At 45.5% G+C, this 21,096-nt stretch overlaps 1 protein-coding gene across 3 annotated transcripts in view; it reads left to right on the plus strand.

Annotated features, from left to right (window-relative positions):
- ACVR1 (activin A receptor type 1) overlaps positions 1-17,519 on the plus strand; it is a 34,654-nt gene extending 17,135 nt beyond the window's left edge. For all 3 annotated transcript variants that reach the window (XM_015869086.1, XM_015869087.1, XM_032445729.1), the window contains exons 2-10: positions 188-264; positions 2,140-2,394; positions 2,609-2,826; positions 5,159-5,258; positions 7,036-7,182; positions 8,142-8,417; positions 11,027-11,224; positions 15,425-15,555; positions 16,240-17,519. In XM_015869086.1, the coding sequence (XP_015724572.1) occupies positions 188-264; positions 2,140-2,394; positions 2,609-2,826; positions 5,159-5,258; positions 7,036-7,182; positions 8,142-8,417; positions 11,027-11,224; positions 15,425-15,555; positions 16,240-16,374 (1,537 nt within the window). In that variant the 3' untranslated portion in view covers positions 16,375-17,519. The remainder of the gene's footprint in view (positions 1-187; positions 265-2,139; positions 2,395-2,608; positions 2,827-5,158; positions 5,259-7,035; positions 7,183-8,141; positions 8,418-11,026; positions 11,225-15,424; positions 15,556-16,239) is intronic.
- The last annotated feature ends 3,577 nt before the right edge of the window (positions 17,520-21,096 follow it).

Raw genomic sequence — 21,096 nt, forward strand, 5'->3', positions numbered from 1 at the left:
GTATAAATCTCACTAAGAAACCGTGGTAAAATAGAAGTTCTGTAGATGTGGGAAATGAGAGCAAACTTGGTCATCCTGCACAGAGTTTCTGGAATTGATGGGAGATGTGGAGAAGTGCTGTTTTGGGGTGGTTACCCCCAAGGGCAGTGCAGCTGTGCCCAGTTCTCATATCTGTCTTTTCCTGCAGGCCAACAGCGACAGATGGAGCCATGGCTCTCCCTGTGCTGCTGCTGCTGCTGGCCCTGCCCTCCCGCAGCGTGCAAGGTGAGTGCCGTGCTGGTGATCACGGGGTGAGCTCTTCTCAGCTCCACCTGGATTTGCTTCAGAGCCTGTTTATGTACAAAATCTATAGTGTGTGTGGGTGGTGTAGGGCTCAGCTGGGCCTGGGGAGCGAAGTGGGAATTTCACTGCTAATTTGAATGGCAAACTACTTCATCTTCTCCGTGGCTGCTCCAGTCAGGTCTTTGGAAGTGCTGAGTGACTCATTGTGTGCACACAAGGGTTTCAGATGTGCAGTGCATGAAAGGTTTGCTTCAGCAAAACAGGAGAAGGGTGGTGGTTCACCTGAGGGTTTCTGGATGTTGTGTGATGGCTGCTTCCAAACTGCCTGCTGTCAGCACTCACTTTCTGCCAATGTCTTCCTCAGCGGTGACTGCATTTCAGGTGACATGTGTCTGCTGTGGCACGTTGGTGCTCTTTGCCTTGTCAGGTCTTTCTGAAATCCCCTGCATTTGTTTTCAAACATTGATGCAAATAGTAAAAGACAAAGCACAATGACTGGATCCTTGGAAGAGACTGCAGAGTTGGGAAATACATGTGTGAAGGTTTAGTGTGATTTGATTTCTATTTATTTTTTTCTTTTGTAATTGGAGATTACGGCACGATTTGAGAAGGGAGCAACTGTTTGCTTTATTCCTTTCCTTTTTCTCTCCCAAACTTCCTATGGTGCATTTTCCTTTCTCTGTGCACGTAATGCTGCCTCTCTCTGGGGCCTTCTGAGGGCTGGATGCTGACCCTCTGCTGCCCAGCCCCTGTCTGCCTCCAGAGCTGCTTAGCACTTGTCATTTAAAAAGAAAAGCAATATTTCTGTTATTAAATATTGTAACCTTTGTGCTTGAAGTCCCTGTCACAGTGAGAGATTTCAGCAGCCCTGGGTGGGCTGGCTTTGTAACCTCTTATGCACATTCACCAGTTGCCCCACTGGGTCTGGGTTGTCCTTAGAGAGGAAACTGAGACTTATTGTGCTGCATGTTTTGACTTTTTGTAAGTCCGTAGTGTAGTTTATCATTTGCTGACCATACGACATAGAGGTTCTTTGCCAAAGGAGTGGCTTTCTGCTCTCTGGCTGGCGCAGGCTGCCCTAGGAAGGGTCCCTGGGTTGAGAGGTGGAGGTAAGGTGGGGATGGAACAGGCTGTGAGCCACAGGGACTGTCTGTGCACTGAGCAGGGCGTAGGCTGCAGGGAAGCTGGCTGATTTCAGGCAGTACAAAAGTGTCAAACTATACTTGTGTATTTGTTCACTGTGGGAGGAGGGCAGAAAAAAAAAACAAGAGGAAAATAAACGGTTCTATTCCCCATGGGCAGTCTCCAGTGATAGGCTCTGAGAGGTTGGACACATGGTGGCACACTGCTGTGTTACAGACACGTGTGTTTATGGCTGGAGCTGAAAAAGAATGCGAGCAGGTCTGCTGTGTGAGTGTGTGCAGGTGCAGCCTCATCCCTGTTCAGTTACCCTGAGCAGAGCAATGCAGTTTGGTTTAACAAATCTGCTTTAAAGTTATAGTTGGTCTCTCACTGCTTACTGCCCTTGTGCAGACAACCCTTCCATGCAGTAGCCCCGCAATGGTGCCTATGGGGCGACGTAAAGCTGAGTCCTGGGAATGTGAGTGCTTGGAGTAGGCAGATAAGACTGGTATTTCTTCAGTGGTGCAGGCTGGTATCTCTGCATTACTGGATCAGATAAATGGGTATTGTTAGCTCCTACTTGGTAGTTCCTCCGTGATAGCTGCAAGCAACATTCCTTTCCTTAAATGAAAGATTTTTATTGTCTTATTCTATGTAGATAACTAAATCTTGCTGTGAAAGTAGTTATAGAGTATGGTGTGGTTTTTTGTTTCCTCACCTCTCTGTTTTTTGCAGATGAGGAGCTGAAGCTAAATGAATGTGTGTGTGAAGGCATGTCATGTGGGAATGGAGACCGCTGCCAGGGCCAGCAGTGCTTTGCCTCCCTGAGCATTAACGATGGTGCTAAGGTTTACCAGAAAGGCTGCTTCCAAGTCTATGAACAAGGGAAAATGACGTGCAAAACTCCGCCATCTCCTGACCAAGCTGTGGAGTGCTGCCAAGGATACCTGTGCAACATGAATATCACTGCGAAGTTGCCCTCTTCTAAAGGTGAGTGGTTAATTTATAAACAAGGCATTCTGAGCAGTTGAATCACGGCAGCATGCTTTGCAGGTGTGCAAAGGTGCTACAAGTTGCTGCAGCCTTGACTGTGTAAAGGCATCGCCCAGTCTGAGTGGCCACCGAGCAAAGTGTGTCAGCCCTGCTGGAAGGGTTTTCTCTGAGTGTTCTCACGTTTTATTTTGTTCTTTCTCTCCTATTCAAGGGCAAACCCTGCAAGGCGAAGCTGCGGGTTACAGCATGGAAACACTAATCATCGTTATCCTGGCTCCCGTGGTAGTGCTGGTAGTTTTCTCTGTGGTAGCTGTGCTCGTCATCCGGAGGATACAGAAGAACCACATGGAGAGACTCAATTCTAGAGATGCAGAATATGGCACAATTGAGGGACTCATTGCTTCAAATGTTGGAGACAGTACATTGGCAGTAAGTGACCTTTGTGAATGGTGAAAATGTGTGACCACCTTTGAGAGGGGAAAAAAAAAACCACACACAAAAAAGCCACTTTTGCAAGTGTAGTTTCCTTGGAGAGTTGCTGTGAGCTGTAGCCAAACGTTTTCTGGTTCAACAAACAACATCTAAAGCCTCTGAGAAGCTTACGTTCAGCTAAACAATACTTGTACAGTTTTCAGGTAGCCTAAAGTGATACAGAAGGTGAAAAATGTGTTGTGATTTGGATGTTTCAATGACAAACTGAAAGACTGAAAAGGATGTGATGATGGAGAAAGAAGAAAATACAGGTGTTCTTAAAACTTCAGGTCTGAGTCCCATGAACTTAGTAGGTGGGCTCTTGGAGGAGTAGGAGATGAGCGAATTTCTTTGGCCAGGAGAGTAGAAGCAGTTCTCCTTTTCTTTGGATATCATGTTCAAAATTCAATCTTTAAAATGTTGCAGGTCACTCAGTCTATGGAAAATAAAGTAGGAAAGCGTTTCCTTTTACCAGTTTTGAAGGGTTTTACCTTGGTCTTATTTTAAATAACAATAATAATAATAATAGAAAATGTTTCCAGCAACATTCCCATTGAAATTTGAGCTTTTGTGGCTTCAGGAGTACATTGAGTGTTACTGAAACTGGTGCCTTCCTCCTGAGCTTGGAATATTGGCTGGTTGGTGTGACTGTGGGAACGGGCACTCTGTAAACTGCAGCAGCTTTGTGTCACTGCCTGCTGTTCTGCTTCAGCTCAGCCATATATAAATTGCATTTAATGTCTTTGGCTCTCCTAGAAGGGCTTGATTCTTGGTCTTAAAACAGGTAGTTTGATGTGCACCCCACAAACTAGGCAGGTATGCAGCTTGATTGTCTGTAAGCACCGACTTCCAGCTCTTATCAGTGCAAGACCATTTCCATTCCAGTTGCTGACCTTTTGTTCTTTATTATTACATGATCCAAGGAAACAGCCTGAGATAAATAAATAAAAAAAATTTCTTTTGAAAGAAATTGGCAAAGTTGCTGGCTGGGAAGTTTTCACAGCTGTGTGTAGCTCTTGTAGGGTGTGAGCAGAGTGTCTGTGCTCTGCCTCCTGGTGCTGGTGGTGTGAACAAAGAATAAAGGTATTGATATTTCCCTGTCCGTATGTGTTCACCTGCACAGTCAGTCTTTCATGTTATGGATTTTTCATGTCAATTGTGAGATCTAAATCTCCAGTTCTGTTACAACTGAGTTTGTTTGTATTTCAGATTAATCTCCGTAGTGCAGTAAATACAGCCCTAAGCTGAGCTTCCTAATGGAGAATAAAGGACGCCTGGCCTCCTCGATCTTGTTTTTACAGTCACTGATGTAGATAAGATAATGAGCTCTGTATCTATCAAAAAAGTAAAACAAGTCTCCTGTCACTATTACACAGTGGTTTTTTTGAGCACTCATTAAAAAATTGTGAGGAGAAATGAGCTTTCATCAGATCTGGGTGAAGCCCAGCAGTGCAGCTTGCTGAAAATACCTTGTGGTTGTTGGGTGTATGCTTTTTATATCCTCTTTTCCTTTCTTAAGAGAAAAAAGCCCAGCAATACGGAGCACCCAGGTGCTAATACTTAGAACTATTATCGGAGTCCTTGCTATAAAATTAGCTGTGTAGTAGCATTTTTGCAGGCTAATAGGATTTTAACATTCAACTAGGATGCTCCTAATGTTCCTTTTGAGCATAAAGCTCTGCAGAGCACAGCCCTTCCTGAGCCATGCCTGGAAGCCATTGCTCCTAACCCCCCTCTGTTATTTGTGCACTGCTGACAGCATCTCCCTGGTGCTCCCTTTGACTGCTTCAGCCACGTGCCTGGCTGGGCACCAGCACATGTCTGCTGGCACACAGTAGAAGCTATTGGAAAAACAAGTTGTTGGATGTTTCTGTTCCGAACTCCGTCTGTGGCTGGGTTTTAAAGTACAGAAGTTGTCAGCTGCTCTTTCTAATGCATGTTTATTCATAGGGATGCATAATGCAGACTTAGAGGATACGAGATCCTCCAGGTCAGTAGATCTGGGAGACTAGCTGAGCTCTAGCTGGTGAAAGCACGCTTGCATGGGTGTGCCCATGTTTTAGTTCCTCTCTTCTCTGCAATGCCTGGTATGGCCTTTGCAATAGTAAAACCTTGTGTGGGATGTTCTTAGCCCTCTATGGAGTGGTGGCTGCAGTGTATCTTGGTCCTGCGTGGCCAAACATCTTATACTACTAATAAGCTTTAATCCTATGAGGAGATGCACCTTTGTGTATTTAAGTGGAAAACGATGCAGTTTATGTAGTAAAATTCTGCTCTTGCTTTTGAACAGGATTTATTGGACCATTCCTGCACATCTGGAAGTGGTTCTGGACTTCCATTCTTGGTGCAAAGAACAGTGGCTCGCCAGATCACGCTTGTGGAGTGTGTAGGTCAGTGGAGATCTTGTTTGCCTTGTGCCGGGTCTGGGTAACAAACAGGCAGAAAGCTCTGTCTGGCATCCTAATCACCTTTTTCCTCAATTATGCTTATGTTATATGAAACTTTTCATGTTTTAGCTTACAGAATGCGTTTCTGCTTTGAAAGAGGGGTCATCCTTTCAGATCTATGCGTAAGACAGCAAATATCATCTGCGTTTTATCAGGAAAAATTTGACCTTTTTTTGGGAAGGTAATGCTAGAGAGTACAATTGAGGAGCATTTGAATGGGCACATTGTAAGCTAGATGGACTGGACATTGTAAGCAAGCACCATTTGGAGTTTGAAACTGTTTAACACATTTATAAATCAGCAAATGGTATTCAGTTAGAAAGCTTTAGAATTGGAAAAGGATTGTTTGGACTCCAGGATCTGGAGTTGAAGCAACAAGCGAAGTAGCTGAAGTAGCACTTATAAATATGTGAGAAATTCTTTTTAGTAATTATTTTTTTAAAACTAAGTATAAGTAATTAGTAATAATTCTTTCCTAAAACTCCTTTTGATCTTTTTTGTAGAATTTTAAGTGTGATATTAAGGATCTTTTACATTTTTCTTGAGCCTGGGCTGACATTTTGCCAGTGTCTCTTTGGTGTATAGTGTGCCTTGGGTAGGCATGTATTTACACTGACATTAAGTCTTAGCCTACATGTTGAGCAGTTCCTCTTCATCAGAAACTATAGAATGTTACCTGCACAGTGTTTCTAAGAGGTGTTCAGTCTGGTGTAGAGGTGTGTATGTGTCTTGTTGGACTGATGCCTGCTCCCGAGGTAACACAGGCTGGTGCTATTTCCAGAGCCTGTGTGTGTGTTAGCCTACATGGCAGAGCCAGATGGAAACACTTAGCAGAAATTCTCTTCTGGTGACAGCATTGAGCTGTAACTGTTGGGTGTCTGTCTGCAGCTGATCTGTATGTGTCCCTTTGGAACACTGAATGGCACAGCCACGAAGGGCAGAACGTGGGTATTTACAGTTGTTAGATCCAGCAGAGTGCATTGTGTGAACGCTGAGGCTGTGGTATTCCAGCTGTGGTGGTGGTGATGATCAGAAACTTACCCGTTGTGCCTTCTCCAGGATGTTGGTTTGCTTTTGGGTGTTTAATAATTCAATATTGCTTTCTCCTTCTTGGGTAGAAAGCCTGGGATGCAGGCAGTGTGTCTTGATCCCCACCTGATGTTTTGTTGATGGTTATTGGCGTTGTTTGTTTTTTTATGGACATCAGTTTAAACATGGCAATCCTTACTGCTTTTGCAAGGGAAACATAAAGGCTTCCTCTAGCGCTTGTGTCCTTTCTGTCCTCCTAACCCCAGAATTCATGGGCTTATTTGTTTTCTTTCTAGACAAAACAGAAAGGGAATTACTGCAAGGAACACGTTGTGGGAAATTTTAGAGGCAAATATATCAGACTGTAGACAAAATACAATTTTTGCTGTGTCCTGTAGGTTAGTTCAGCTGTGGTACAGTTAACACCCACAGTATTTGACATGTGTGCATATGTACCTCTATTTATGCATATTGGCAACAGTCTCATGCTGTTGTTAGGAACTTGGTTTTAATGGCGTATGTGTCTTTACGTGTCATCCTGTTAATATTACATATGGCAAAGGGTAGTGGTGAGCACTAATTCTTTAGTGCCCGTATTTGGGAGGGGTGGATGTTGTCTGCTTGGCTGCTTCTGTCCTTAATACTGTGAGGACTGTTAGTTCACAGCTCTGTGTGTTTCCTCCCTGACCAGGAAAGGGCCGTTATGGAGAAGTCTGGAGGGGTCAGTGGCAAGGAGAAAACGTTGCTGTGAAGATCTTCTCTTCTAGGGATGAAAAATCCTGGTTCAGGGAAACTGAATTGTATAACACTGTATTGCTGCGGCATGAAAATATTTTAGGTAAGTAGAAGAATTGCATTCATATAGTTAATGTGAGGGTTAACCCAAGTTAAGTTAACCAAACAGCTGACTTATGTGACAGTTGTGCACTACTTTACATCTCGCAGTCCTCAAGAATTAACTCCTGTGTTTTATTCAGTGGTTGAAGGGAAATTTTAAGTGGAGAGACTTGCAGGAAGGTGCTGAAATCTGAGTCCCATAAATGGAGGAAGCGTCCCAGCAGCTGCATTGTCCTGCAGAAATACTCCGGCACAAAAGGGTCAACTGCATTAATTGATTGTTGGCACTATAGCGTGTAGAGAGGGAAGGAGGTGCCACAGGCCTTCCTGCTGAGCATTCAGCCTTGCAACAATTCTTGCAGGGTGGTGAAATGGTGAGGAAGAGTGTTGTGCAGTGTGTAGGTGAAGAGGTTCTGGTGTGTCTGGTTTTGTTACAACTTGAGTTTACCTGAGAGGACTGAGAGGAGAACAAGTGAGGAGGAATTTCTCTTTTCCCTTGCTCCTGAATGGATTCATAGCACAGTTTATTTGCTGTTAGATTTAGTTGTTCTGCTCAGAGCTTGAGTCAAACTGGTGAATCTTCTCTGGTGTTCAACCTTTGTTATGGTTGCCCTTTATCTCATTTTCCTGTATATATTGAAGCGTGATGATTTCTGCATCCTTTGAGTGTGTGTGTTAGGTCCGAGAGCTTAGGTAAAAAAGGCTTTTGTGATCAGCTGTGGCTGAAGTCCTAGATGCTGTTTTTATTCTTGCGCATGGACTCGAGTTAGAGTTCAGAATGTATTAACTCTCTATTTCATTGTTGTAATACTTGCAGTCTGTTTTCAGTGCAGTATCATGGAGGTCAAGTTTTAGTTCAGCTGAGTTTTAAAATGCACGAGAAGCCTGGTTGTGTTGATTCTTTTCTTAGGGCAGTCACTTCGTCACTCAGTTTTTCTCTTTTTTTCCTGTCTTTCCTAGGTTTTATTGCATCTGATATGACTTCCAGAAACTCTAGCACCCAGCTGTGGTTAATTACTCACTACCACGAGATGGGGTCTTTGTATGACTATCTGCAGCTCACCACCCTGGACACTGTCAGCTGCCTGCGAATAGTATTGTCCATAGCCAGCGGCCTTGCACATTTGCACATAGAGATATTTGGAACACAGGGGAAGCCTGCCATTTCTCATCGGGACTTGAAGAGCAAAAATATCCTCGTTAAGAAAAATGGACAGTGCTGCATAGCAGACTTAGGTGAGTTCATTTCAGTGCTAATGTGCTCTGTGGTCCTGCAGCAGACAAATGTATTGGATAACTCCTACCTTAAGTAGCCTTGAAGTAATTCTCACACCGAGTTTCCCTGGTGTTGCCCTGTAGGCTTGGCAGCCGCTAGGTGGCACTTCCAACTCAGAGATGCTGCTGTGCTGCTGCACAGCTGACAAGGCCCAGTGCAGAGTTCAGAAACAGATGGAACATTTTGGACTTGTTCTTGTTTTTTTTGCTGTTGGATGCCATTCACAGATTTACGCGGGCAGTGTTTGCTATGTTTCACATCATTTCTGAAGGAATAAGTGCCCACTGTTCCAAACCTGTACGTCTCCAAAACATCCATCTAGCTTGAGCTTTTTGCCCAGGTAACTCAATGAGTCCAGGACAGAGCTCTCCATGACAGCTGGCTTGGGGCTTCAAGCTGCTGGGATGGTTCACACCAGTGGGGCTGACTGAGAAGGGCTCAGCACATGCTGGCACTGATTAACACTACACTAACCAACTGAAATCCACTAGGTGATCTACCAGGTCCCCCCCAGCCCAAGCCATTCTGCAGTCTAAGCCTCAAAAATCAGGGGGACTTTCTGAGCAAGGTCACAAACATTTCTCGACTATTTTTTGCAGTGGTAAAATACCTATTTTTAAAATGTTTAAGAACTCAGGCGTGTATTTGTGGTGCATTTTTTGTTTCTTATGTGTAAGGAGGAGAGTTAGCAAGTATGTCCTAGCTGTGCAAAAGCTCTGATAAGGTCCAAGGACAGGTGTCACTCTTGATTTGGTCTATCAGTGCTGTTAGGAAAAGCTCTGCCCTGTAATTGATTTATTCTGCTCTTAAAGCAGTTCTCATACATGGCCGTAGATCACGTATGCAACTTTACTGAACAGCATTTAGCAACTTTATACAACAGTGCTGTAAAGCTTATACGAAAAGAAAGCCTAACTCAGCTCTCCTCTTACCCCATCACTGAACTCCACGCTGAGCAATGAACATCAGCTTGAGACAAAATCTAGTATTTGTAAGGAAGGTACAAAGAGTACGGACAGAACACATCTACTCAATTTCTGCTCCTGAAAAATATCCCAGCATAGTAACATTGATTCTTTTGGCAACCTGAAAAGCAGTGTGTCCCATCGTTTTTTCCCCTAATGCTTTTTTTCTTTGTATAGACAGTTGGTATCTTACAGTAAGAGCTCCCTTGGTTTAAATGTGCATTGGGGTGTTCTGTGGTGAAAGGAACGTGCAAGGGTGCGATGTCTGCCTCCTGAGTCTTCTAAGCAGCAGAGATGCCACTGTGATGAGGACCTGATTACAACATGGCTGTCTCCTGACATTATTGCAACACGTCCTCAGTTTGTAGCGTACTGGATGCTGACTTGCATCCCTCAGCCCTAAACTTTGACCCATCAATCTATTAAATCTGTTTTGTCCTATTTGGATGGAGCATTCTGCATTTTACCAGCGTCCTCCAGAGTCTTGACATGTTTAGAGTTTGCCAGGAAATTTGTTTTCTAACCTCTGTTTCCAGTGTGTGCGATCTGAAGAGAAAGATAAAAATAAAATAGGACAAAAATGCTTTTAATGTGGAGGATGGGCTCTTGAGCCCCTTCTCTGAGTGACAGTGGGGCAATCAGTGGGCAACATCTTTCTGGAGGTGCCAGGAGCATTTTCTTAGCAACCTGAAGTCCCTTCAATTGCAGGAGAGGATTTTTCAGATTTATTTTTTTTTTTGTTCCTGTGAATTATTCTTTTGGTAAGGGGAAAAAAAAAAAGTGGTAGATTGGCTAACGTGCTTTGGGCCTGAAGTAAGGGCTGCTTAAGTTCCATCTAAAACAGCCACGTTAAATGGAAATTGTAAGGATTTGTTGAGGAAAGCCAGGAGTCTGTGCCCTTTCTATTGCTTAGTTATGTCATGCACCTGTTGCTGTTCAATTTGCAGTGCCGTCTGTTTACCATGGCAAAATGAGTACTTTGTGCATTTCCGAATTTACAGTAAATTAGTCCCTCACATAATGTTCTTTGCTTAAATGTTTAGTAATTAGTTGAAACCTGGTAGAGTGGTTTTGGCTGACTCACTTTGGATCACTCGAGGATGTTTATTTTTCAAGCTACTACAAATATGGTGGCTTTTATTTTCCAGCTTTATTTTTTAACTTGTGTGTGTGTGTCATGCAGTGTTTGTCTGCTCCTCTCCCCACAGCTCAGATGCATCCGCCTACCCAAAAGTTCTATAAATACATTTGAATGCTGGGTAAAATTGTTTTCTTCTAAGTAACAGCTGCCCAGCCTTGTGTGTATACGTGCCTAGAGCGCCGGTGACATCCAGTGGCTGCAAAACATTTAATTCCTATAATAACAGCATTTTAGAGCCGTGCAATAACGTGCTTGATAGTAATCCCTTAGGAGATATTGGTCTAAGTCTGTGGACGTGGGGGCTGTTTTTGAGAGCTGCTTTGCAGCTGACCCAGTTGGTCTTTGGACGGCTGGACACCGAGTTCCTTCTTTTTAATGAACCGTCTGCTGGGTGTCACTCCTGACGTGTAACTTTCAATGTCTGCTTCCAAAGGGGACTCAACGCTTCTTCTCTGTTGTTCAGGCCTCGCAGTCATGCACTCCCAAAGCACGAACCAGTTGGATGTGGGGAACAACCCCCGAGTGGGCACCAAACGCTACATGGCGCCGGAGGTGTTGGACGAAACCATCCAGGCAGACTGCTTTGACTCCTACAAGAGGGTTGATATCTGGGCCTTCGGGCTGGTCCTATGGGAGGTAGCTAGGCGCATGGTTAGCAATGGTAAGTGTTTGGGACCATTATTGTTGCTTTTACAATGTATTAGGCAAATAATTGACTGTAGAGAATCTGCCACTGAAATGCACAGGGTGTACAGCAAAGTACAGATCTACAGTCTGCTTGTTCTTGGCACACTGCTGCCTTTGGAACTGCTGGTAAGCTGGGCACCAGAATATACTACTGATGTCAGCTCTGTTGACGTGGAAGGGGAAAAAGGGGTCCCTTCTAAATCCAATGTAGTGGTGAGAAATATTTTATCAAATAGTCAGCTAAACTGAAGTCTTAGGCTGTGAAATCTCTGACCTTTGTGCTCTTAAATCACAGAGAATGCTTTTAGGTGTCTGTTTCACATGACAAAACCTAAAGAGCAGAGGAGGAAAATGTAGGAAGAAGATTCTGTTGAACCATCCCCAGAGCAGGACTTGGTCAGAGTACAGTTCTGTTTAGTAGCACACAGCATTGCACTGTTTCATTGGCAAGATAGTCTGAGTGTAAGGACCCTGAAGCTGGGTATCTGCTGGTGTGGTTCCTTGTCACTCAGAAGTTCTCTCTGGCTTTTGGATCTTATTTTGTTCCCAGAGGACTTTGCCAAGAGCCAAAGGAAAGAGTGAGTGCTTTTGTTGGAGAGAGTAAGGTATGAACGAGCAGTGGGTGGACAGAGGTGGGCTGTGATGGTGAAGATTCGTGGTAGCTCATCCAGAGTAATGAAGCTTGGCCCCACATGCCAGTAGAAGGCTGGGTATTTTCCTCATGGTGTTCTCCTGCATCATCTCCCCTCTGCCTGTCCTCTCTGGGATGCTGACAAGCTGCCTGAACGAAGCTGCCTTGCAGGTATCAGGACTCAGAGGAGGGCCCAGGCATGGGCTCATTTAAACATCCTTACAAGCCTAGATGCTACTCCTCCAGTTCTCAAGTGATCTAAAGTGGAATCTCCTCTGAGAGCATAAGATCAGGCTGCACAGGTCCTGTTCTTCTTTTTTTAATCAATAAATATATTCTAATGTATTTTGTGTGCATATGGTAGGTAACACATACAGTCCTATGTTGATACCTCTTAAAATGAAAGTTCTGTGTAATGGTACACATCTAAATATGCTCATGCTGAAATATCGTGTATTTAGACGTGTAGCTGCAGTAACAGCAGTTCACAGGAGACCTACCAGAGCTAATGTTAAACTAATGGGTTTGATTGTGCTGGCAGCTTAACCAAGATAGCAGAAAGCTCAGCATGGACTGCAAACCTACCAAGAAGATAAGGAAGGGCTTTGGAAATTTACTTCAGGCTGAGGTTGGTGCTGCTGTGGAAGCTCTTCTAACAGTAATGCGGATGCCTCGTGGCATTAGTCATGCCAATGGAGCCTGAAGTTGAAGGCAACTGTGCTACTAACTTAGCTGTACTTATTTCCCATTGATTTGTATTTCAGGCTGTAGCTCAAAAGTGATTACATTTCCTTGCACTGGTTTGAGGTGAAGTAAACATTTTTTTTCAGAAATCCAAGCGTCTGACTATGTAGGACTCATCAGATAACCCTGTCTGATCTGTAATAAGACTTTGGTACTTGAAGTGAGCATGCAGAGGTCAAGGCAGCGGGTTCATATGAACCGGGTGATAAGGTGTTAGGTGGGCATGGGACAGGTGTACCTGGTCTATGAGGTAACAGGGCTTTGCTGTTTGTCCCATGAGGAAGGATGCTTGCTATCTGTCTCTTGGTGTGAACTTGAAGTCTGCTGCAGTGCATCAACCCGTCTTAGTATATCCAGTCCTGGAGATCCTGAGGTTGCTGTGATCTGACCCTTGAGTCAGGGTTACTTTTCTTCAGTGATCTACACCATGATACTCAGCACTTTTCTGCTGCGGCTTAGCAGCAGGAGGAAAACATGATGAAACCTCTCCACAACCAAGAGTGTTTCTGTGCTGTCTCTGTGCTGCAGCAGGAGCCCCTCAGCAATTCTCAGTGCATGTAAATGTGATCTGAGCCCCCTCATTGGCGTTTCACTCTATGCCAATAGAGCAGTGCTTGCTCACTGCAGAGTGGTTACTCATGGCTGTAGAATGTACTTCCTCTGCAGTGCAGTCTGTTCCTTAGGTCTTAGCTGTCATTCCCAATAATGTGATCATCTTCGATGTTGATGTGAGACACCAAGCTTGGAAGGGCTGCTGCTCAATGGCATGTGGTCTGTGTTGTGTCTGCAGGGCTGTACCTGCAGCTTTGGGGTTTGTGGAGGTCCTGTATTGCTCCACAGTGCATTTCTACATACAAGATAAGCCTTCATGCAAGTAACAGAGGATAAAGTTGAAAAAAACTGCTGCTCTGTGAGAGTTCCATTGCATTTGGTTAGCAAAAATCAGCTCTTCCAGAGAGAGAAGCGTAGGGTGTTGTCAGTGACAGAAGTCGTTAAGGCTGTCCAGAAAATGGAGAGCTGTAGGTTGTGCTTAGCGGGGCCTCTTGTAGTAAGAGGCTCATTTCCTTTCCTCTGGAAGTGAGAGAGGGAAATGTGCCACAGTTCAGGACAGCGATCTTGCTGGGAGGAGGCGTGTGGGTGAGAGGTGGCACTTGGTGGCTGTGCCAACCAGCTGCTGCAGCCAGCAGCTGCCCCAGGAGCATTAGGGGCTCCGCAGTTACTCTGTTGGAGTAAAGGCAAGACCATGTTGACTTTGTGTTCTAATACTGTGCCGTACCTCAAATAGCCATCTGTATGTTGTTGGTTGGAATGCTTATGTGAGCATAGGAAACTGAAACAGAGCTGGACTTGCTCAGTGATAATCTGATATTGTAATGGCACTGGCAGCACCTTCAGGACTGTACTGTGTAGCTCTGAGGGTTTGCCTGTGAATGGTGTCAAACCGCTGCTTCCATTTCAAGTGATACAGACCCAAAAGAGCTTTTTTGTATTCTTAAATTCTCACAGACTTCATTTTGTGTTCTGAGAGGATGCAGAAGGAGGACATGACCAAAGTTCAGCCCTCTAGGTGATGTTCAGTATATGCAGTTAGTTAGAAGTTGCTTGGAAACAGAATGTGGCACACACAGCATGCATGGCTCGCTGTGAGCACACGTGGCAAACCTGTGGGCTGGTAGTGGCTGTGTTCTGGGACGTCCCTTGGACAGCCAGGTCTTTGAGCTCTTTCCCAGGTGAGTTAGGATTTGCTGAAGCCCAGTCCACAGATATGGAGATTTACAGACTTTTGCTGAGTGTCTGTGGGATTTTGATCTTAGTCTTCAACAGAACAAGAGCACTAAATCCCAACAAGCACTGTAGCAAATGTTGGAGAACTGTTTTTTCTGCTCAAGTATAACTTGAAGTAAAAAGTATCCTGAATTTTGTGTGTATCTGATTATAGACCAGCTGCCAGGCTGCTAAAAAGCAGTTCTAGCTTTGTTCTGTCTGTGCTTCTGCTGTACACAGAGGACTTCATTTGCTCACTGTTTCTCCGAACTAACTTGAAACACCAGTTTTTAAACTGGCTTCTGAAGAAAGCTGAGCTCCCTGGGTCATTGATGAGCTTAATCCACAACAGCGGCAGTGCTGCACGCATGCCAGAGTGAGGAGGCAAAAGACTTTCAGCAGGCTGCTCTTATGTAACCTGGGGACAAGTGGAGAGAACACGCATTAACTTCTTGTTTACTCACTTTTCAAAGCAGAATCTTGGAAACTGCATTCAGATACCATAGCAAAGCCTATACCTGAAGATGTGCGTTGCCACTTACCCTAAGCATTTTACTGTGTTAGTAGCAGAAATGATTTTATGCGAAGCACCGGCGTGAGGGTCAGTAGATGCTGACATCCATATGGGACTCTTTCATGATGCATGGAACAGCACAAAGCGTGTCAACCCTATTGGAAACAACAGTGCAGATGATGAAATTCTGTGCTGTTCTACTAGATATCTCAGTTCTCTGGTAGCCTGTAAACCTCCATGCCTTATGAAAGACGACTTTCCAACAAGTAGATTTACCTCTTATTTTGGCTCAGGCATCTCCAAAATGGATATAGCTTTTAATTTTGCTGCATGGTAGGAGAAACTCTTGCCGTGATAGTAAGTGCTATTCTGTTTTTCTAGTGACTGTTTAGCACGGCAGTGTGGAGTCTTACAGGTATTTTTGTGCTTCTCTGGTGGCTGGTTCACACATGCTGGCTTTGCAGAGGTGCTCTTTCACTGACAGCCATTTAATAATGCCTCTCTTGGTTGTATTTCACTAGGTATTGTAGAAGACTATAAACCACCGTTTTATGACCTGGTTCCCAATGATCCCAGTTTTGAAGACATGAGGAAAGTGGTCTGTGTAGATCAGCAAAGGCCAAACATTCCCAACAGGTGGTTCTCAGACCCTGTGAGTAGACGTTCCGGTGTATGGTTTGTAAAAGCTGACCCCTCTCCTGACCTGAAGCCATGCGAACTGCTCCTATAACCATCTGAAGCTGAGATCATCTCAGTGCTACTTGCCAGCATAGGTTTCAGACCCATCTATGTGTGCACCTTGATGTTACAGAAGGAAGAAAACTCGATGAGCAGACTGTTAAATCTGAGCTATTCTCACACTGGCCCTTCAGTAGTAAGAATTAATAATTGTTTTCACGCTACTCTTCCTTTGTTATTACTCACTTTCCAAGGGAGGGTGTACATGGGGGAAATGAAGCCTGTTAGGCCTTTCTGTGGCTCATAAGCACACAGACTTGGAGCAGTGCTCTGATTCCCCTGCCTCCATGATAAGGGACAGTTCTCTCTGAAAGGCGACTGCTGCTTGAAGTTTTCCTTCACCACAGTCAGTCTGGACCCCTCAGACTACTGTTCTAAAGTTGTGATGGTTCGACACCGCAGTCAGCCCATTGTTGAGTCACTTATTCTCTTTAATTATCAAACTCTACTTTTCAGCACTCAAAAACTGGTCTATTTGAAATGCCTAATAGATGATGCGTAAGGTGGTAAAGCCATTCTGTGTTAGGGCCCAACCTATTGCTGTTCTGGCTTGTGATTTGTGTACTTACATGTGTGTTTTGTTGTTATTCTTTTCCAGACGTTAACATCTCTTGCCAAGTTGATGAAAGAATGCTGGTATCAGAATCCATCAGCACGACTAACAGCCCTGCGAATCAAAAAGACTTTGACCAAAATCGATAATTCCTTAGATAAACTGAAAGCTGACTGTTGACCTTCTTCTTGTGGTGCTTTCCTGACAGGAAGGCACGTGTCTGGCTCAGAGGCAGCCCAGCCAGGCAGTTCGTGTAGTCGGTCCCCATGTGGCTTCTTACAGAGGCAGCAGCTCCTACCAAGCCATCCATCTGGGAGACACCGGAACCATATGGACTTTGCTCAGTGACTGCAGTGGGCATTTCACAAACGGTCAAGCTATAAAGACTCATGCTGGATGTACTGTTGCAAAGGTAGTGGCCTGAAGGAAGACAGAGAAATCCTAAGACAAGATCAGGGCATTAAATAATGGCTTTGAACAGCTTCCCCCCCCCTCCCCAACCCCCCCCTTTTTGGTTGTTTTATCTTTAAATTCTCCTAATCACTCCCAGGGTGAACACGCGGAAGTGGTAATTTTAATCAGCAATATTGCCTGTGCTTCTCTTCTTTATTGCACTAGGAATTCTTTGCATTCCTTACTTGCACTGTCACTGTTAATTTTAATGACATGACTTGCCAAAAATACGATTGGCTGCATATACTGCGTTGATCCATGCCTGAATAATAGGAAAAGAATTTGGACAAAAGGAAAGAAAACGTAACGGTCAGATTTTAGCTGCATTTTACGTGTACTGATGTTTACAATAATGCTGAACATTAGGAATTTCTCGTTTATACAAAACTTGCAAATTATTTATTACGGTGCACTTGCCAGTTTCTAAACTGCACAGCGAGTGCATAAAGGTAAAGCTTATTTTTATGTGGCCTCTTTCATGATTTTACACAAATGTTTTTTGTAACACGATATAACCTGAAGCATAAATTGTTTTCTGTATTCTCATATTACAACTCAATAGTCACATCTTAAGTGCTTCACATTTGTAGGTGTGTGGTCTGTAACATATTTTCAGTTCAAATATGGAACATATATATAGCCATTACTCACAGGACGGCGTGTCTACTATTGTACCGAGCTAGAGGAGGAGAGCAGTGGAGGAATTAACTAGAATTTTAGGTCATGAATGCTGTGGGGAGAATGCATTTTATTTCTTCTAAGCTATATAATATGCATTTAAACTCTGCCAGAAAAAATAACTATTTTGTTTTAATCTACTTTTTCTATTTAGTAGTTATTTGTATAAATTAAATAGAATGTTTTCAAGTCAAGCCAAAGCGTTTTAGTTCTCTTCCTGCCTCTCAGCCATGTGTGGGCACCGCAGGGCTGTGCTCATAGGTAGGTGTGGGGCTGGCAGTGCAGGGCTGAGCACCGAGCAGCTGAGGCTCCGCTCAGTGTCTGTTGGTGAACTCCCTCATTCGGGGGCTTGAGGTCCTGCAGGCAATCCCAGGAGCTGGAGACTTGTCCATTATGCTGTGACACCTCTGAATTCACCATTTGCAGAGGTTCCCTTCTTTGCTCTATACCCAGCTTATCCCACTCTCCTGTTTCGCTGTGATTTCTCCTCCTCGCCCCATCTCCCTTGCCGTGTGTGGTGTGATGTGCCCTTGGATTCTGGTGCTGCTGTTTGGACTTGGCACTGCCCCACACCATGTGCTGTGCAGGGCTGGGGGCTGGCCTGGTGAGACAGTGTGGGCTCTGTCCACCAGTCACTGCATCTGGTAATTAATTATCCCTGGTGAGAATCTGAGCATATCCAACGCTGCTGCTGCTGCCGAAATGTGGGATCTGATTTTTCTTAATAGGAAGTCAAAGGCTCTGCTGGCAGAACGAGCTCTGGTTTGCCTTGAGTTGGTCTGGGTGTTCGGTGTGTGCTGGGTGGGCTGTTAAACTACTGCAGCTGGGGAGGTGGGCTGTCCTGGAGGTGGTGGAGTTGCCATCCCCAGCAGTGTTCAAGAGGTGTCTGGATAGGGAGCTAGGAGATACGGGTTAGGGGTTTGCTGTAGGTATGGTAAAGGGAGGATGTTGGACTAGATGATCTTATAGGTCCTTTCCAACCTTGTGATTCTATGGTGAAATGTGAGCTGATCAATTCCATTGATGGACCTTCAAGCTTGCATCAGGAGAAGCTCTCTGCGTGGGGATGAATGGTTTGAAGAGTTGGGTTGGCCCTGCCACCAAGCTGGTCGGTGCTGTGCTTCCCTAACACCCAGCTGCTATGGAGGCAGGAGGTACAGCTGTGCTTCCAGATGTGCAGAAGGATCCGAGGCTGAAGATCTCAGTGCTGGGAGTGGGAACAGCTGCGGTCCCGTTGCTGGGGGTTGGAGCAGCTGGGAGGAGATGCTGGTGCTGTCAAGATGGGGAAGGGGGGGGTGGGGGGCGCATCTCGGACCCCCCAGTGCTGTTGTCTCAGGCACACACAGCGTTTCTCCCGTGTGCTTATTAATCGATGTCCCCCTGTTCCTCCCGTAAAATCTAATCTTCTAAAGAGATTTGGAGCGCTGATATATCATCAGCGCCTTGTGGCATTTATTACTATGGAGATGGCCGAGGCCGTGCTGAGCCGTCCCGCGGCAGATGGGCGCTGCTCTGCAGTTCGGACGGGGCGGTCCCCGCTCCGCTTGTTGGACGCCTCTTTCCGTTGTGCTCTTCCCTTTCTCTCCGCATCACCCAGCGCTCAGTTTGACGTCAGCCGGCCGGGCTGTTTGTTCGGGGGGATTTGGGTCAGTGCGATCATCTCATTTGTGTGCTAAAACCGTCCGGACAGCGCGGCTCTCACCAGCTCCGCGCTGCGACCGCCCCTGGAACAGCCGGGAGCCGTCGGGGTGTTTGTTGCCGTGGTTCCCGGAGCGCTGCCGTTGCGTTGCCGTGTCGCTCCGTTCTGCAGGTTCCTGGTTGCTCTGATGGAGCGAGGAGGGAGGATGCGAAGCCGAGTCCCCGTGAGCGGCACAGTCTGTGCGCTGCGCTTCGTGCCGCCCTCGAAGTTCAGTAGGTCTCGGTTTTGTCCTGATGAGGAACAAAACAAATTACAACACGGAATTCTTGTGTCCCCGCCAGCCCAGCAGCGCTTCCAGTTGGCAAATGCTTTGATGGTGTCACCCCTTTCCAAAGGCCCTTTACGTCCCTCGGATCCGCTGTTTCTGTCCCGTGAGCCGTGCAGTGCAGACGTCCAGCCTGGGAGCACGTCTGCCTCACAGAGACCTCACAGTGGGATCTCATTCTTATCCCTTGTTTGCTCAGCTCCATTTCCCACTGGCATTTGGTGTGTCAGAGGTCTGACGAGGGTGAGGGATCAGCGACTATGGGTATCATATCATAGAGTGGTAGGATGGCTTGGGTGGAAGGGATCTCACAACTCATAGAACCACGAGCAGTTTGGCCAGAAGGGACCTTGAGGATCATAGAACCATGGAATGGTTGAGTCGGATGGGGCCTTAATTTTTAAGGTCCCTTCTGTGATCTCGGGCACCTCCCGGCCCCTACTGCCTCAGCACAGCAGGAGCTGCCAAGTCCCCATCCCCAGCCCCCAGCTGGCAGCAGGATGAGCACCCAGCATCTCCACCTTTGTGCTGAGGGAGCCCCGCTTTTAAGTTACAGGGCTGCCATTTAAATTCAGGCCTCAATATTTCCTACTTTTACAGCATCTCAAACAGCTTGCCACACTGATGGCTTCAGAGTACAGCGATGCCTGTAATCTTCAGAACACAAGAAAAGGCCAATGTTCAGAGCAGGAGCTTTGTCACGAGGCCGTTTGCTGTCGCTCCAGCAGCAGGCTGCGTTTTGTAGTGTAGCAGCTTCGGGTGCATCCTGAGCAGTGACTGGGTTAGTGGGAGCAAACAGGAATGGAGAGCTGAGAGGAAAGAGAGGCTGAGAAAACACCAGTGTGGGGTTGGCTGGTTCTTCATTCAGTGTCAGAGCAGCTCTGCAATGGCACAGCTTGTGATTTCATATCAATAATCGTTACAACAATTTGGATGTATTTGTTTCCACGAGACCTTCCAAAGTGAGTTTCAGACCTGAGGGGTGATTTGAAACACGTTATCCCAAATCACGCAGGCATCATAGACTAAAAACCAAACTAAAAAGCCAGAAATCCAAAGCCCAGCACAGAACGTCAGAACTGTCTGATTTCTCCCCAGAAATCTCTCTCATGTTTTTCGTTTCTGAGTGATTTCTCTCAGCGGTGCATTAAAAATGACTTACCCCATCCTGTGCGGGGTTCTGAGCCATTGATTTTGTAGATGTCGTGTTGAATAGAATACAATTCTGTGGCAGAATAGAAAACACAGTTTCAGTGGAATGGAACCATTTTCTGTAGCACAGCGTTGAGTGAAGGGCCGGGAGCATCTCCCCTGTGAAGAAACGCTGAGTGAATTGAGCCTGTTTAGCCTTGAGGCTAAAGAAGAAGACTGAGAAGGGGACCTGATCCAGGTTTGGGTTTTGTGCTGGTGATACCATGCTGTAGTTTTATGTTGTGTTTAAAGACTTAAATGAAGATATAATAATAAGAGCTACATGGAAAGCGATATTGAATTGGCAGCAGTAGAAATCCAAGTAACAGCTGGTGGGGAACCAGGCTCCTGGGAGCAGCTTTATCCAACAGCAAATAGGGCACATGGAGCGTAGGACGCCTACAGCTGGCTTAGGGTCCAGCCTGTGCCCGCGACCCCCTTAGAATTTACTTGGTTACGTTGGCAAAGTGATTGACTTCTGACGATACCCTTCAGTACTAATGAGGCACAGCGGGGTAAAGAACATCCCGAGCAGTTGGTGGCATTTGGGACAGCTTGTGAGGCTGAAAGGAGAATTTTTCCGAGGCTTTCAGCGTGGATTAGATAACGGGATGAT

Source organism: Coturnix japonica, chromosome 7 (assembly GCF_001577835.2).
Source record: "Coturnix japonica isolate 7356 chromosome 7, Coturnix japonica 2.1, whole genome shotgun sequence".
NCBI classification, from domain to species: domain Eukaryota; kingdom Metazoa; phylum Chordata; class Aves; order Galliformes; family Phasianidae; genus Coturnix; species Coturnix japonica.